Below are 15,410 nucleotides of genomic sequence, written 5' to 3'. Positions count from 1 at the left end.
CGATCTTGCTATCGGGTTACATCACTACCCAGTGGACGGAGGGAAAATTGCAGCGCTGGATCTCAGGGTGGTGCGTAAGTGCAGGGCTACTGCAGATCTCGCTGTGGTATGATTTTTCCCCCCCTAGTTTTAGGGTATAAAAGCGTGCAAAAAAGAAAAAATATATGCTTTTAGACCCTAAAATCCAAAAATAATCATACCGCCAGGGAGGGTAATTGATAGTCCTTTGCTGGTGCTTGATAAGAGGTCATCCTTTCTGTGTGACTGTGAGTGCACTTATGATAACAGGGAAGGAGCATGGAGCGAGTAGTAAGGCTCCTTGCTCACCTATCCATGCCTAAGAACGTTTATACCACCAGTTCAAATATTGTTTAATATCTGAATTATTGTCAATGTGTTATTTTCCTAATATGCAGCCGCAATCCTCAGCACGCTACTTTTCTCTGATAAGAAAGCACTACGTGCATGACTGTCATGGAGACTAGTCAGGTCTAGTTTGGCTGGGGAAAGTAAGGTCTGGTGGGAGGTGCTTGGCCCTCCTGTGGGAGTCAGTCTGCAGTGTGGTGTAAACTGACCTCAAAAACTTGCTTTGGTTTTTTTAGAGCACTCTTGCAGCCGGAGAGTACTAAACATGAACATTTCTGCATAGTTGCCTTGTAAAATTAGCATTTAACTTTTAGCACTGCTTAGATCGCAAAAATAGACACTATAAGAGATAAGAAGAAACTTCAAATGGCCACCCCACCACCTACAGAGGCTTGTATGGGGAGTCAGTGTGGAAAATGAATGGCGTTCTTTATTTTTTCTTAAAGTATAACTTTACCTGTGGTCATAACCTGCAGTTATCAGTTTACCCAACCAAAGGCAATGAAAACCTAAGGTGCACCTCCTATCTAAAATGTCCAGATACAGAGCCTAGTCACTGTAGCCCAGTGCTCATCCAATCACCACTTGCAATAGTTTGTATCAGTGGGTTCATTTCCTTTCTGCTTAGAGAACCTAGGAGGTAGACTGGGAGGCGGGGCTTCTAATGTCAGTGGGAATTTGTAATCTAAGAAACCCATCCCTCGCTTATAGAGCCATGCCCCAGGCCAGTAGAAGCCCCTCCTCTGTCTACTTTTTGGATACTTTGAGTGAGATGACACCACTGTAATTTACAGCGCTTGTGTGGCTCTCTGGACATCCTAATTAGTTGGTTCGATTTAGTGTTTTGCTGCACGTCGGGGGCAAACCAATAACTCCACTTTCCTATGCAGGCTTGGTTATCCTTTAAGAAAGCTTTAATTTGAGGGGGTAGACTTATCATTTTGGGGTGCCTGATGCTGCCTCTTCTCCGCCCAGCCAAAAATGGGCATCTTTCTTTCTTTCCCGTGTTACTCCACCCTAATGTGACTTGTGTTTCTGTCCATGCAGCCTTAGGAAAATTCAAAGGTAAGCTGCACCTCCTAGCCTTGCCCCCCTTCCTGCCAGTAGTACGTCTTGTCCGGTCGTCCTCCCAGGTGCTGAACTCTGTGTATTCCGTGTGTGTGTGTGTGGTCATTGTCCTCATCTCACCTCTTTTATTGTGTGTTTTTGTCCTTTCTTCTTCTGAGATAGACATCTGCCCATTGGCTGAAGCGAGGAGGGCCAGCACAGGCCGCCATCTTGTTGGCTAAGCAGTTATGGGTTTTTATAGCAGTTGTAGATCTCTACAAGGAATATAGATCACTCCCTTCAGTTCCTGCCTCTGGGGGGGGAGCTTACATTCTCTAGCTCTCCATAGTTGTGCACCAGTTGGTTTACTGGGAAGTTATTAGATGAATACAGCTCAAATTGGAAGTTGGACGAAACGTAGAGAGAATGGAACACAGCAAGCCAGCGTCCTAAAGGGCGATGAGCATCCTTGACTTTTTTATACAATGAACCTCCCCATAAGGGAGGACTCAACACAGTATGCCATTGGAGGGCCAGGGGTTAGGGTGGAGCACCAATGCTTACCTTCATCCTTGGGAGGTCATCACTGGCTGCACTTCAACAAATCCACCTTTAATGCTTGCTGGGAGGTGCATGCTGGGGGCTGTAGTCCATACATCTCCCTGGCGATAGACGGATTCACATGTACATACTACGGCTCCTAGCATGCATTGCGGCAAGCATCTCTCGGCATGCATTGCGGCCGGAAGCACGCTTGTAGGTGGATTCTTTGAGATGCAACCAGCTGCGTCTGGTGATGGTGACCTTTTACTGGGGGGAAGGGGGGGGGCTACACATGCAGCCTCGTAGGTATTCAATGGCGCTGCACCTGAACCCTCACCCACCAATGGCATACTGTTATGGGGAGGTTCATTGTAGAAAAAAAAAGGATGCCCAGTGCACTTGATCACCAGCCTATCCAGTGGCTGAGATGGGGGGGGGGGAGAATATGCAGTAAGCTTGAAGTCCTTATGAAGGAGATCAGTACCTATGATCTGATGCACCAAATATTTTGCGTTTTTAAAGCAAAAACTAAAATATTGGTGTTTTTTTTAATATATATTTATTGAAAATATAAAATAAATAGCTGTTGACTGCATTCTGAAAAGAGAATCTAAGCATGAACTTTAAAGAGACACTGAAGCGAAAAAAAAATGATATAATGAATTGGTTGTGTACTATGAATAATTACTAGAAGATTAGCAGCAAAGAAAATATTCTCATATTTTTATTTTCAGGTATATAGTGTTTTTTCTAACATTGCATCATTCTATAATATGTGCAGATAACACAACACTCAGCATTCAAAATGATTCTTTCAGAGCAGTCTGTGAACTAATGACCTCTCCTCTGCCAGAGGAAAAGTAAATAGTCCAATAACACTTGAGATAATAAGTCAGATAACAGCCCTCTCCACGACTTTGAAAGTCGCAGAGCTTAATTGCTTTTTTGCATAGAGATAACAACTAGAGTCTCTTAACTCTTCCTGTACTGGAAACAATTAGACTGATGTATCTGATCTTAATGTTTTATTTCTTAGCTGTACTACACATACAAATCATAATATCATAATTTTTTTTTTTTTTTTGCTTCAGTGTCTCTTTAAAGAAAAGCTCTAGGCAAATGACTAAAAGCATTTATTAGTGTCTATATTTTAATTTTGCCTTGTTTTGAAATCAAACTGCCAGGCGTTAACCACGCCTACTTAGCCATGCCCACTTAACCACGCCCACTTAGCTACGCCCACTTAGCTAGGATCTGCATTGTAGAGATGGTCAGTGAGATGCTAGTGATTGCACCTCACATGTAAATTTAATATACATTGTATGCAAGTCGGAACTGGGCAAGGCTCTGGACACCATAGAGGCTTCCGGATCCTCGGTCCATCCTGTTGTTCCTGTGCCGCGCCGGGTTGAAGTGATTTGATCTGCTAAGTCTTTTTTACTTGGCGGGCTGCCTCCGGAGCCATTCATGTCCCCAAATCATGAAAGATGAGCGCATCCATACTGCGCATGCATGAGCCCAGACTGGCGCACATCTTTGAACCTACTTGGGGGCACAAGTAGTTCTGTAGGCTTGGATCAGGTTAACTTGGCACTGCGATCGGTAGGGGTCTAAAAGACGTCTGTGTTAATTTTCAGTAATTGGTCATCGGGCCCCCAAGGGGTGATTTGGGCCCCGATTCAGGTATTAACCTACTGGCTTCTATATAGAAATTAATTGTTACAACTAACCACTATCGGTTGTTTAGGTGCCAGTTTCCAGGTTGTAGACCCTTACCAGTAGGAGATTCAAGGTTAGGCACTTACAGGGGGTTAGGCAATTCTTTTTTGGGCACTTGCTGGGGGAGGAGAGGATTAAGTATGGGGGGTAGGGTCAGGCACATACAGGAGTGGTTAGAGTTGGGCATTAGATGGGAGGAGACAGTTAGGCATTAGGGGGAGGAGAGGATTGGGGAGTAGGTGGGGGTTAATCACCTGCACGGGAGGTTAGAGTTAGGCATTAGGTGAGGGGTTAGGCACCTACAGGGGAGGTTAGAGTTAGGTATTGGGTGGGAGGAAAGGGTTAGGCACCTACAGGGCAGGTTAGAATTAGGCAATAGGTGGGAGGAGAGGGTTAGGCATTAGGTGGGGGGTTAGTGTTAGGCACCTACAGGGGAGGTTAGAGTTAGGCAATAGGTGGGAGGAAAGGGTTAGGCATTAGTTGGGGGTTAGGCACCTACAGGGGAGGTTAGAGTTAGGCAGTAGATAGGAGGAGAGGGTTAGGCATTAGGTGGGGGGTTAGGCACCTACAGGGGAGGTTAGAGTTAGGCAATAGGTGGGAGGAGAGGGTTAGGCATTAGGTGGGGGGTTAGTGTTAGGCACCTACAGGGGAGGTTAGAGTTAGGCAGTAGATAGGAGAAGAGGGTTAGGCATTAGTTGGGGGGGTTAGGCACCTATAGGGGAGGTTAGAGTTAGTAGATGGGAAGAGAGGGTTAGGCATTAGGTGGTGGTGGGGTTAGGCACCTACAGGGGAGTATAGTGTTGGGCATTAAATGGGAGGAGAGGGCAAGGAACTAGGTGGAGGGTTAGACCGGAGGGTAGGAGTGTTAGGCATGTTCAGCGGAGGGTGAGAATTGGTGCCTTGTACTGCATAGTAATATATCGGTACTTTAAATCACCAAGATTTATCTACTAGTGGCACCTCCCGGCGCCCAACTCCTGTCACGGCACCGCAATATGTACTCCTGTAGGCTGCCTGAGGAGTTCCGAAGAGCTATACAACCTAACAAGTCGAACAACTTACACCAAGGATGGCACAGGAATGACTGGGCAGACCGGAAGGGCCTTCCCTCTACTTACATATGTATCAAACATGTTTCAACAATTCAGGTTCAATTTAACCAAAAGTGCTGCAGGTCCCGTCCTTGCAGCGCCAGGCTTCAACATAAAATGTCACTTCCTTGCTGGTTGTTGGCACGCCTAGGCAGCCGCTCTATAGACCTCAGCGGGCTGCCATATCTGCCGCTCATACTCCGAGCATAAATCTGACTTCCCATAATTCTCACACAGGAAGTGAGGCTGAGACTGGCCGGCCTCTGGCCTTTCGCCTTTCTGAGTGTTCTTCCTCTGACAGTACTGGAGTCTGAAGAGGGAGTTGTCGGAGGTCCTCTAATGAATGGTGGCCACTCGTTATCCAGAGAGCTGTCTGCATGTGGAAAGCTATTGAGCTGGGCCAGTAGATGGTGGGGTCATCTACCGTCCCGTGCAGCATGGCAGGGGTATGTGTGTCACAAGACTAGCTAAAAAGAATTCCTTACTGGTAGGCAAAAATCTGTCCTTCACTTAAGCATTTGCTTGGAGTTCAGTTTTATACAACCTTGTTTGTAGTCAGGTGACTCATAATGTCATTGTATAATGGACGGCCGGCACACGATGTCCATTAGCAGCTCTCAGACCGCAGGGGGCTCCACTGGGAATGTAAATGGACTCATTAAGAAAAGCTACTTCCCCATTTCAGCCTTTTCTGGCCTTCAGTGGTTGCATCTTCCCGTCTGTGAGTGGCCAATATAAAGTGGTGGGGATTAAAGCGGCTGTTTTATGACACAATAAATCCTAAGGCCACTCTCTCTGCACTGTATAACTTCAAACAGCAGCTTAAATGCATTTTTAGAAACAGCTGCGGCCTTTAAATTACCATGGAAACGTCTGTTTATGGTGAGTGTAATGATGTAATTCTGGTGTAAGTAGCATGTGAGGGCCTACCTAGTAAGACCTGGCCATAGACATAGTGCCCTCTACTGGTGAGAGCCAAATAGCCACAAGGCAATGGATAACCCTTGGATTCTAGAGCTCTGATGCCACATTGCAAAATAATTTCACGTCTCCTGTGAAATAATTAGTCGACTTCAAGAGAGCAAAAAACATATACACGCCCGTGAATCTGATAGGACATTTGAAGAAAAAAAATGATTCCCCCCCCCCAAATTGATAGCACCCAACAAGATACTGTGGCAAAGAGGGCAGCTAATGTTGATCTCCTAAATAACAATAGTCACTTGACTAATCTCCTATTGGCTACCAAACTTTTTTTTTTAAGTCACTTAGATGGATCAAGTAGGTGGATTAGGTGTGTCTGAACACCTGATCCATGAACTTGTTCCTAGAGAGTGATTTACAAACCTTTATACTCACAAGGAGATAAATGATGGCAGATCAACAATTCCCTCATGAGACAGATCCTCGGTAAATGCTCGTATACAAGTGCAACTTTCCCGCCCAATTATTGTCTAAGCTTGGCGATAGGTTGAGCATGTGTATACGTGGCAAACGTCTAGGCAAGCGACCGATAAGAGGCGGTTTTCCCAATCCAGACGGCTGATCAACTGACCAACTAACGTGCAGGTTGGTCCCGTGTGTACAAGTTGCTTGAACGACTTGTTGTTGTTTGAATGCGGATATGGCGCGTGCGCAGTATTTTAAAGAGTTGGTTGTTTAGTTGGTCAGCGTGTGTGTACATACTGGCTGCTCAAACAACAAGTCGTGAGGTTCGCCATGTTGTGGTCGTGCCTTCAAGAGAATCTGTACTGTAAAATTCTTACAAGAAAAAGCATACCATTTTATTCATTATGTTCTCCTGGGCCCCTCTGTGTTGTTTCTGCCACTCCCTGCTGCAATCCTGGCTTGTAATTGCCAGTTTTATGCAGTGTTTACAAACAAAAGACGTAGCAAGTGATAGGCTGAGAGTAGCTCAGTGTGTGAGTCATACAGAGTGTGCAGGGGGCCTGGAGAGGGTGTGTATAGCTTCTATCCAATCACAAGCAGCACAGCCCATTCCAGCCTGACTCAGCCCGACAGAGGAGAGAAGATTAATTATATAATAGAGATAATACAGCCACTGTGCAATTAGGAAAGGCTGCAGTTAGACAGAGCACATTAGAACATAAATAGGAACTTATAGGATAGAATAAAGAAGGATGAAAATGTTGTTACAGTGTCTCTTTAAGTTGCATGTACATTATGTATGTACCTTAAGGCTGTATCTGATTGGGAAGAAATGCCCTATGCACTGACCATGAGAGGACACCGTAATTTGACCTTGCGACTGTGTGAAATGGTCAATTCTGGTGGGGAGATTTTGAGTGGGAGTCTTTCATGCAAGACAATTCTGATTGCCGGTGGTCAGTTGAACCACACAAAGTCTTTCTGTGTATTTTGGAGTATTTATAAATCAGTTGTCTTGTACAATATAATGAAATGCCATCACTTAGAACATCGGCACAATGTATGGTATGGCCCAAAAATGGTCAGTCTACTGATAATGCAGGGTTTGTTGGATTATGAGAGGCCTTTACTGTACTTGGATTGCCTATATAAAATTTGGTTGAATACAACAAGAGAAATAAAACTTGGGTGGGATCATATGGAACCTCTAGGTGAGAAGGAACTGAGTGGAGCACTGTGGATAGGAGATCTTCTCATTGGAGTACCCAGTGGATCCTGAGAGGTAGTTGGTGACTTAGTTCACAAGATCCCGTCTAGAACTTTTGTACAGATTGCCCTTTTTAATATATTTTGAGTTAAACCATCTGGGCCATATTTTAAATGATTTGTTAATAATAATTAGTCATCAGTTCAGTATCCACTGGCCTTCTCTAGCAACGTTAATGATGTCGGAGCTCAAAAACGGAACGTTTGGATACACAGAAAGAGGCCCAGAGGGATTATAAGAGTACCTTTCGCCAAATCCTAACTAAATGTATTTCCAGAAAAATGTCTCATTTGTAGAACACGTACCTGATTTCAGAACTCATTCTTCTAATGATGTATTTCATATCCTGTTTCATTGTTAAAATCTGTTGTTTATCAGGTGGGATTGTGTATTTGTGTTGTTCTTTATTTTTTTCTTTTCCTTTAATTTTATTTGAACCTCTTTCTGTATGTTTCTGGTTTTGTTTTTTTTCATTCCTCCACAATGGGGGACCTTGTTATCACACTGTTACTGGCTCAGTCTTTTTTCTCTTTCTCTGACCTCCCTTGTAGAGATGGTAAGATGTCTTTGTATTCCCCCCATAGCATGGGTGTACGGGTGATGGACACTACTTGGGTTGCCCGCCGCGGTTCTTCCTTAGTCCGCAAAGGCCCCTCCACCCCGCCCGCCGTGCAGCCCCCTGCTCCTCCGCTCGAAACCGCAGTCACACCTCAATCACCAAATCCCGACTTCTCTGTAGAAAGTCCCTCCCCTACTCCTCCCAGTAGCGGCTCACAGCCGGGTCCTGAGAGGACAAGGTAAGCGTTCAACCACCATCACCTCCACCTTGCATCGTGCCACCCTGTCTTTCCGAACACCCTAACCTCGACCCTTGCTCCCAAGACCGCTTTTAGGTTTTGCCACCTGTTTCCCAACACTTTTTCTTTTCTTGGACAATACAGTTCAAGGAGACACAAACTGTTCATTCCTCTTTTTAGATTGTATTGTCCACCTCAACCCTAAACGTTTTGTGTTTTTGCATTTTGTAGTTTCCAGTTTAGAAACAAAACTGACTTCCGATGCAAGTTTCCCGGCTCGTGTAGCGAAGGTCGAAGAGATGCTAAAAATGCCGTGCAGATTGTATCTAGCTTGGAATTGAGCCAATCAAAACCACCAGGAAGTGCCCATGATCGGCCTATTTCCGAGCTCCATGCAGGCACGGAATTATTAGTAGGGATGATCACAGATATGCAAATTCTTCTAAGTTCATGTAAATTTACATTTTAAATTGATTGATCCATTTTCAAACTGCATACATTTGCATAAAATTTGCATATTTCTGGAAAAATTAGCATCCCATTGATCATCCCTAATTATTAGCATCTCAATTCCCCATCTTGAATCTGGTGTACACAGAACTTTGTGGACCGGCTGCAGAATGTTCTTGCTCTGTTCTATATTTTAGTAAGACTTTGGGTAGCGTGCAGGAGGATTAGAACGCTACATTTGTAGTATTGTCTTCACCTCACTAAATGATCAAACCCATAGTCTTTAAAGAGCGTCTGAAGCCAGATTAAAAATGGCTTTTAAGCTTCTATTCAGCAGGGGCATGTTTGCCCCTGCTAAAACGCCGCTATCCCGCGGCACAACGAGGGGTCTTTACCCCCCAAATCCCCCCCTGCTACCTCCATGCAGCGCTTCCGTGTGAGGCAGGGCTATGAGCTGCAGCCCTGCCTCACACGCGTCTATCAGCGGCGGATCTCCGCCTCTCAGTCTTCCTTCACTGAGAGGGGCGGGGGAGAGGCGGAGATCCGCCGCTGACAGGCGCATGTGAGGCAGGGCTGCAGCTCATAGCCCTGCCTCACACAGAAGTGCACAGGGGCAGCAAAATCCACAACCAAGTTGGTCGTGGATTTTGCAGGGGGGATTTGGGGGGTAAAGACCCCTCGTTATGACGCGGAATAGCGGCGTTTTAGCTAATATAAGCTTAAAAACCATTTTTGATCTGGCTTCAGACTCTCTTTAAAGAATACCCGACGTGACATGTGACATGATGAGACGTGTATGTATAGTGCCTAACACACAAATAACTATGATGTGTCCTTTTTTTTTTTCTTTCTCTGTCTGAAAGAGTTACATTTCAGGTATGTAAGTGGCTGACTCAGTCCTGACCCTTTCTACAGTGTGACCCTCACTGATAAGATATTCCTCTTTTTATCTCTTTTCTGCACTCAGAAGCCATTTTCTGCTAGGAAAGTGTTTTATAGTTGGAATTTCTTATCAGTGAGAGTCACAATGTAGTCACTTCCTGTCTGAGTCAGGACTGAGTCAGCCACTTACATACCTGATATTTAACTCTTTCAGACAGAGAAAGGAAAAAAAGGAACAGAGCATAGTTATTGGTGTGCTAGGCACTGTACATACACATGTCTATCTCATCATGTCACGTGTCACTTCGGGTATCCTTCAAGGGGAGTGCAACAGCTGAAAAGAGGGATGACGCCCGCTATACAATTTTCAACAAAGAAAAGAGTTGACACATCCAAAGTTAATCTGTATAGGTTCTATGTAAAAAAAAAATGGCCAACGTTTCAGAGCCACGTGGGACCCCTTTATCAAGGCTATGTTTGCTCGGAGGCAAAGATCTGTCTGCTGCTGTGCAAAAAGTTCCTATAGAGGAAGTGGGAGTCTGGCTCCTCTAGACACTCGCAGGGAAGCGATGTGTATTTGTCTGGTATCAGCAGCAGGAATGCTGCTGCTGCTCCCAGATGAATAGACCCAGAACTGACAAGGCAAATTCTAACAGCAATCAGGGTGATCAATATGATCATTGACTTAACAGTGTATAAAGGCAAAGTGCTGGACAGAACACCGGTTTCATAGAACAAATCAACTTGTCACTACAGTACAGCTTGTTTCCTTTCTTCTCTGGATATTAGCCGGTGGGTGGACCAATCAGATGTGACCATGTGACACCTAAAATAGGAACACTAGATACAACACCATATATCCTTGCATTAGGGCCCTTTTCCACTAGGAGCGTTTGCGATGCTGAATCGCAAAATCGCAAATCGCTAGGGTTTGCTAAATAACATATGAATCGCGGTAGGTATTTTCCACTACCGCAATTACATTTTTACAAAAGTGCAATCGCGCTTTCAGATCGATTTCTGCCGCAATTTTGCTATGCAATGCATTGCATAGCAAAATCGCAATTGCGAAAAAAATTAGGGACTTGCTGAATTGCAATCGCTAGCGTTTAGCGCAAGCACTAGCGAGGGCCCTTGCAGTATAAAGCGAAAATGAAAACTTGTAGAATAGGGATGGGATAAATTACCAGCTGTACAGATTTTTTTTTTAATTTATTTTGAGCCAGAAATGGGATTGAATTTCTTGATCAGGACTGTCGTAAAATTGTGATCCTTTTTTTTTTTTTTTTCTTTTTTCCTTCAGAAAATTGAATAGTGTAGGATAGATTTCTTGACTTGCAGACAATTTTTTTTCGTATTTTTTTATTAATTCATAATTGAGGAAAAATTTTACGCACAAAATAAAAAGTTACTATCGGAAAAATATATCCCAATTCTTATGTATTCAAAAAAACAAAAAGTGTATGTTATGTGGGTGGTTAGCAACCCGAAAGACTACATTCTGCTTACAGTAACATAATCAGACACTAGGGGGGTCTGTATGCTCAACAAAACCAAGCTAACCAGTGGATTTTTGTAGGAGAAAAGTTCAGTTCTAAAAATAACACTCAGTTTACACAAATCAGCATGATTGCGTTGAGAATTTGCCTTGTTCAATTTCTGAGTTTAGGTGAGCCTTAAAGTAAACTCAAAGTGAAAATGATATAGAGGCTTGCCATATTTATTTCATTTTAAACAATACCAGTTGCCTGGCTATCCTGCTGATCCATTTGGCTGCAGTGGTGTCTGAATCACATTAGAAACAAACATACAGCTAATCTTGTCAGATCTGACAAGGTCAGAAACACCTGATCTGCTGCATGCTTGTTCAGGGGCTATGGCTGAAACTATTAAGAGGCAGAGGATCAGCAGAAAAGCCAGGCAACTGGTGTTGCTTAAAAGGAAACAATTATGGCAACCTCCATATAACTCTTACCTTGGGTTCAGCTTGTATACAATCCCATGGCTTATCTTTAGACTGTCTTATACTATTGACAGCGCACATTCACCGAAGCAAGAAGCAAGAGGGATATAGATGCAGTCATATTTATTTCCTTTTAAACAATTCCAGTTGCCTGGCAGTCCTGCTGATGTTTTTGGCATCAGTAGTGTCTGAATCACACGCCTGAAACAAGCATAGGGTCGACATGCCTCTCTATCTCCACACCGCCGCTCTCTGGGCCCCCAGCCCCCCCCCCCCCCCCCGTGCTATAGCCCCCTGAGATTAGCGACAATATTTGTCGCTATCTCAGAGGTAAGCACAGGCAGAGGGATTCCCTGTTCAAAACAGGATTTCCAGAGCTACCATTAGGCAGCTCTCTCCCTGGCCGCGCCCCCTGCTGCTCCATGCATGCTTCAAGAGACACACAGTCTCTCCATTTCAGCGTCGTTACGAAGGTGAAAGTGGGCCAGTGCGGCCCACAGGAGTGGTGGGGAGGACCCACAGGAGCGGTGGGGAGCGGCGTTTTTTTACGGCTACCTGATTCACTCAGCCCCCTGGATCAGGTAGACTGTTTTTTTTGTTTTGTTTTTTGGAGCCCACCTCAGGCTCTCTTTAAAATTAAATAAATATGACATCCTCCACATCTCTCACTTCGGTTGTCCTTTAAACCTTTAGAGATGGTGTAGGTCCTACTTTCGCATTTACTGTAGTTTTGCTATATATTTAAAGGGAACCTAAACCGTCGGAAATAAAGCGTTTAAATTACCTGGGGCTTCTACCGGCCTCCCGCAGCCGTCCTGTGCCCACGCCGCTTCTCAACGATCCTCCGTCGGCGAGAGCATCCTGTGCAGGCGCAGTACGAGGAGTTCTCTTGGGGCCCGTTTCCACTAGGAGCGGTGTGATGCGGCTACATAGCCGCATCGTACCGCCGGTGTGCTGAAACACATGCACGGCAATGGAATAGTTTCCACTGTGTGCATGTTGTGTGGAGCGGTGCGGAGTGATCCGAGAATCTGCAGCATGCTGCAGATCCTCGCACTGCCGCATCCGCCCGCAGTCGCGTCCCATCTCTTCCATTGACCTTCCGCATCGGGACATGCAGAAGTGACGCGGGTGCTGGCGAAAGTGATGTGTAGCTGCATGGCATCACTTTCGCCAATGGAACAGGGCCCTGACGGAGCCTGCACAGGACGCTCTTGCCGACGGGGACGAGGATGAGCACAGCCAGTGCACCCGAAACTAAGCGGTGGTGGGGGAATAGAGGATAGTTGAGGACGGCTGCGGGGGGCTGGTAGAAGCCCTAAGAAAGTGAAACTCTTTATTTCCAATGGTTTGGTTCCCTTTAATGTCGCCCGTATATCGCCATGGCCAATAGGGATTTTTTCTTTTATGTTTACCAAATAAATGCAAGTCTTTCAGTACCTTAATTAGCACAACTTGCATAGGAACAAAAAAAGTGTTTCCTAAATGTCTCCCATGTTTACTTCGTGTATATACACCCTTTTTCATTTGTTATGTTTTGTTTTTATCAAACCTTACAATATGGCTGCTGGAAGCCTGTGTCGGCCATTTTGTTGTAGCCCCCTATATTTGCCCCTATACAGGACCTAAAAGCGGCCTGCTTGCACCACAAAGCAACACCATTCTGCTTTGGCATGTACGTGACTATTGGCCCATGCCTCGCTCCGCTCATGGCTGCCATCTGGTCAGTCTCTACACCTTGGCTTCTTTCATTTTCAGCTTATAACAAGCTCCTCTGCTGTATATGTGTCTGTGTGACATTCGCATCACTGATAGCCAAACTTTATTGCCAAAAATATAAGCGATGTATCTGCTCCGTGGAAGTGAACCTGATGAGCAAAGACAAAGCAATAGATAGTAGGTACCCTCTCCTCCCTCCCCCAATACAAGTTTGCATAACTTGCAAAAACATAGGTGGACAGTCCCATTGTTAAGGTGCAAATGGCCAATAGCAGTTCCAATTATTTTTTTTAAAGCAAACATGAAGCAAAAATGAACTGTATGTGTAGTACAGCTAAGAAATAGAATATCAGTAGCAAAGAAATGAGTCTCATATTGTTTTCCAGTACATGAAGAGTTAAAACACTTAAGTTATTTATGCAAAAGAGCTTCTCTGAGCTATTTGACCCACTGGGTGGAATACAGTACTGTTTTCTAAAGCACTTAAACAGCCAAAAAACAGTGAGACAGATCGAAATAAGGTTTTAGGCTGGTTTCACAGTGGGATGTTACAGGCGCACGTTAGAGCAGCCTGGAACGCACTACAACGCACAGCAATGAAAAATCAATGGGCTGTTCACAGTGCCCACGTTGCGTTACATTGTAACGCAGCACGTCTACATAACGTACTGCATGCAGTACTTTACATGTGGCTAAGCCGCGTTAGACTGTTTGCACATGCTAAGTAGGGTTTTTTTTTTTTCATTTTATGGGCGGAGAGGAGGCGAGGAGAGGCCGCTACGTAGCCAGGCACATGGCTACTTATTATTCACTGCACTTGCAGTGTTTACATCCTGGAGCGGCCGCGGATTGGCTGGCGGGACCACGTGATGCGGAGAGCTCCGCTCACATGGTCTCCGCAGCGCCTCCGACAGAGCAGGCGCACCAAGAGCTGCTTGTAACGCGGCTCTTGGTAGCGTCCTGCTCCAACACCACCAGGCGTTGCGTTAGGGGCACGTTATGTGCCCTATAACGTCCCCTAAACGCAACATCCTGGTGTGAAAGAGGCCTTACTGCAGGAGAGTTTAAAAGGCCATATTTCTGTTGTTTTAAAGCTTAAAAGACATAGTGTTTTGTTTTTTTAAATGGCAACCTGTGATAGTATGATGCAATGTTATAAAAAAAAAAAAGACTTTTCTTTGCTACTAATGTTCCATTCATTATCTGTACTGAATATACATTTCATTATATCCTAAGTTTGTTTTGTTCTTTTTTTGTATCAGTTGGCTCTATGTAATACAATTTCACCACTTTAAGCAATAAAAAAAAAGAAAATTAAAAATGAGTAAAGGAATTCAAAAAGTTATCTCATTTAACTAAAGCAAGTTATTTTCATGGTGTCTGTTTCTTGCACTGAAAACCTTTTAGGCCCATAAAGGGAGACCACACATGGAAATAGTTCTGTGCATTGGGGCCTTCGTGTCCCTTATTAAATAGACATTTCGACATTTGGTATCCCTCAAAAAATATTCTGTGACTCTTGTTAGCTAAATAAGCATATTTAACTTGCTTAAAGTGATCCGAAGGTGAGAGTTATATAAAGGCTGCCATATTTATTTCCTTTTAAACAATACCAGTTGCCTGGCAGTCCTGCTGATACTCTAATAATTTTAGCCATAGACCCTGAACAAGCATGCAGCAGATCAGGTGTTTCTGACATTAGCTGCATGCTTCTGGTGTTATTCAGACACTACTGCAGACCAATAGATCAGCAGGTCTGCCAGGCAACTGGTATTGTTTAAAAGGAAACAAATATGGCAGCCACAATATCACTCTCCCCTCGGGTTCACTTTAAGGTTGGGTAGTAATCCACAAATCTCAAATTTCCTTTAAATAGTTATTTAGGAGCCAAAAATGTGTCCACTTACATGTGTTGTCATAGAAACGTGCATGTATTGTGTGTTGTCATTGCCGGTTGTGTTTGTGCCTGTTGTCTGTGTCATATTGGCAGCTGCTATAATATCCGCACTTGGTTGCTGTGTGTTATGCAGCTCAATGGCTTTTCTCGCACATTCCTCCCTCTTATTTTAATTTCCAACCCATGCTTTCCACACATCATATCATATATTATTACACTTGTTGGGTTCTTCCTTGGTACAAATATTTTTGCTCTTGTTTTCTGTTTTTCTATTTTTTAT

At 44.3% G+C, this 15,410-nt stretch overlaps 1 protein-coding gene across 8 annotated transcripts in view; it reads left to right on the top strand.

The window, feature by feature from the left end:
• The window catches only part of ARHGAP44 (Rho GTPase activating protein 44), a 178,086-nt gene that overhangs the window by 143,121 nt on the left and 19,555 nt on the right, over positions 1-15,410 (top strand). For 5 of the 8 annotated variants that reach the window (XM_068261907.1, XM_068261905.1, XM_068261910.1 and 2 more), the window contains exons 17-18: positions 1,414-1,431; positions 8,007-8,219. The exons of 1 other annotated variant lie outside the window; for it this stretch is intronic. In XM_068261907.1, coding sequence (XP_068118008.1) covers positions 1,414-1,431; positions 8,007-8,219 — 231 coding nt within the window. The remainder of the gene's footprint in view (positions 1-1,413; positions 1,432-8,006; positions 8,220-15,410) is intronic. 2 more of the 8 variants (XM_068261908.1, XM_068261906.1) reach the window with 1 other exon arrangement.

This window comes from Hyperolius riggenbachi, chromosome 12 (assembly GCF_040937935.1).
Source record: "Hyperolius riggenbachi isolate aHypRig1 chromosome 12, aHypRig1.pri, whole genome shotgun sequence".
NCBI classification, from domain to species: domain Eukaryota; kingdom Metazoa; phylum Chordata; class Amphibia; order Anura; family Hyperoliidae; genus Hyperolius; species Hyperolius riggenbachi.
This window is presented reverse-complemented; position numbering and strand designations above follow the sequence as displayed.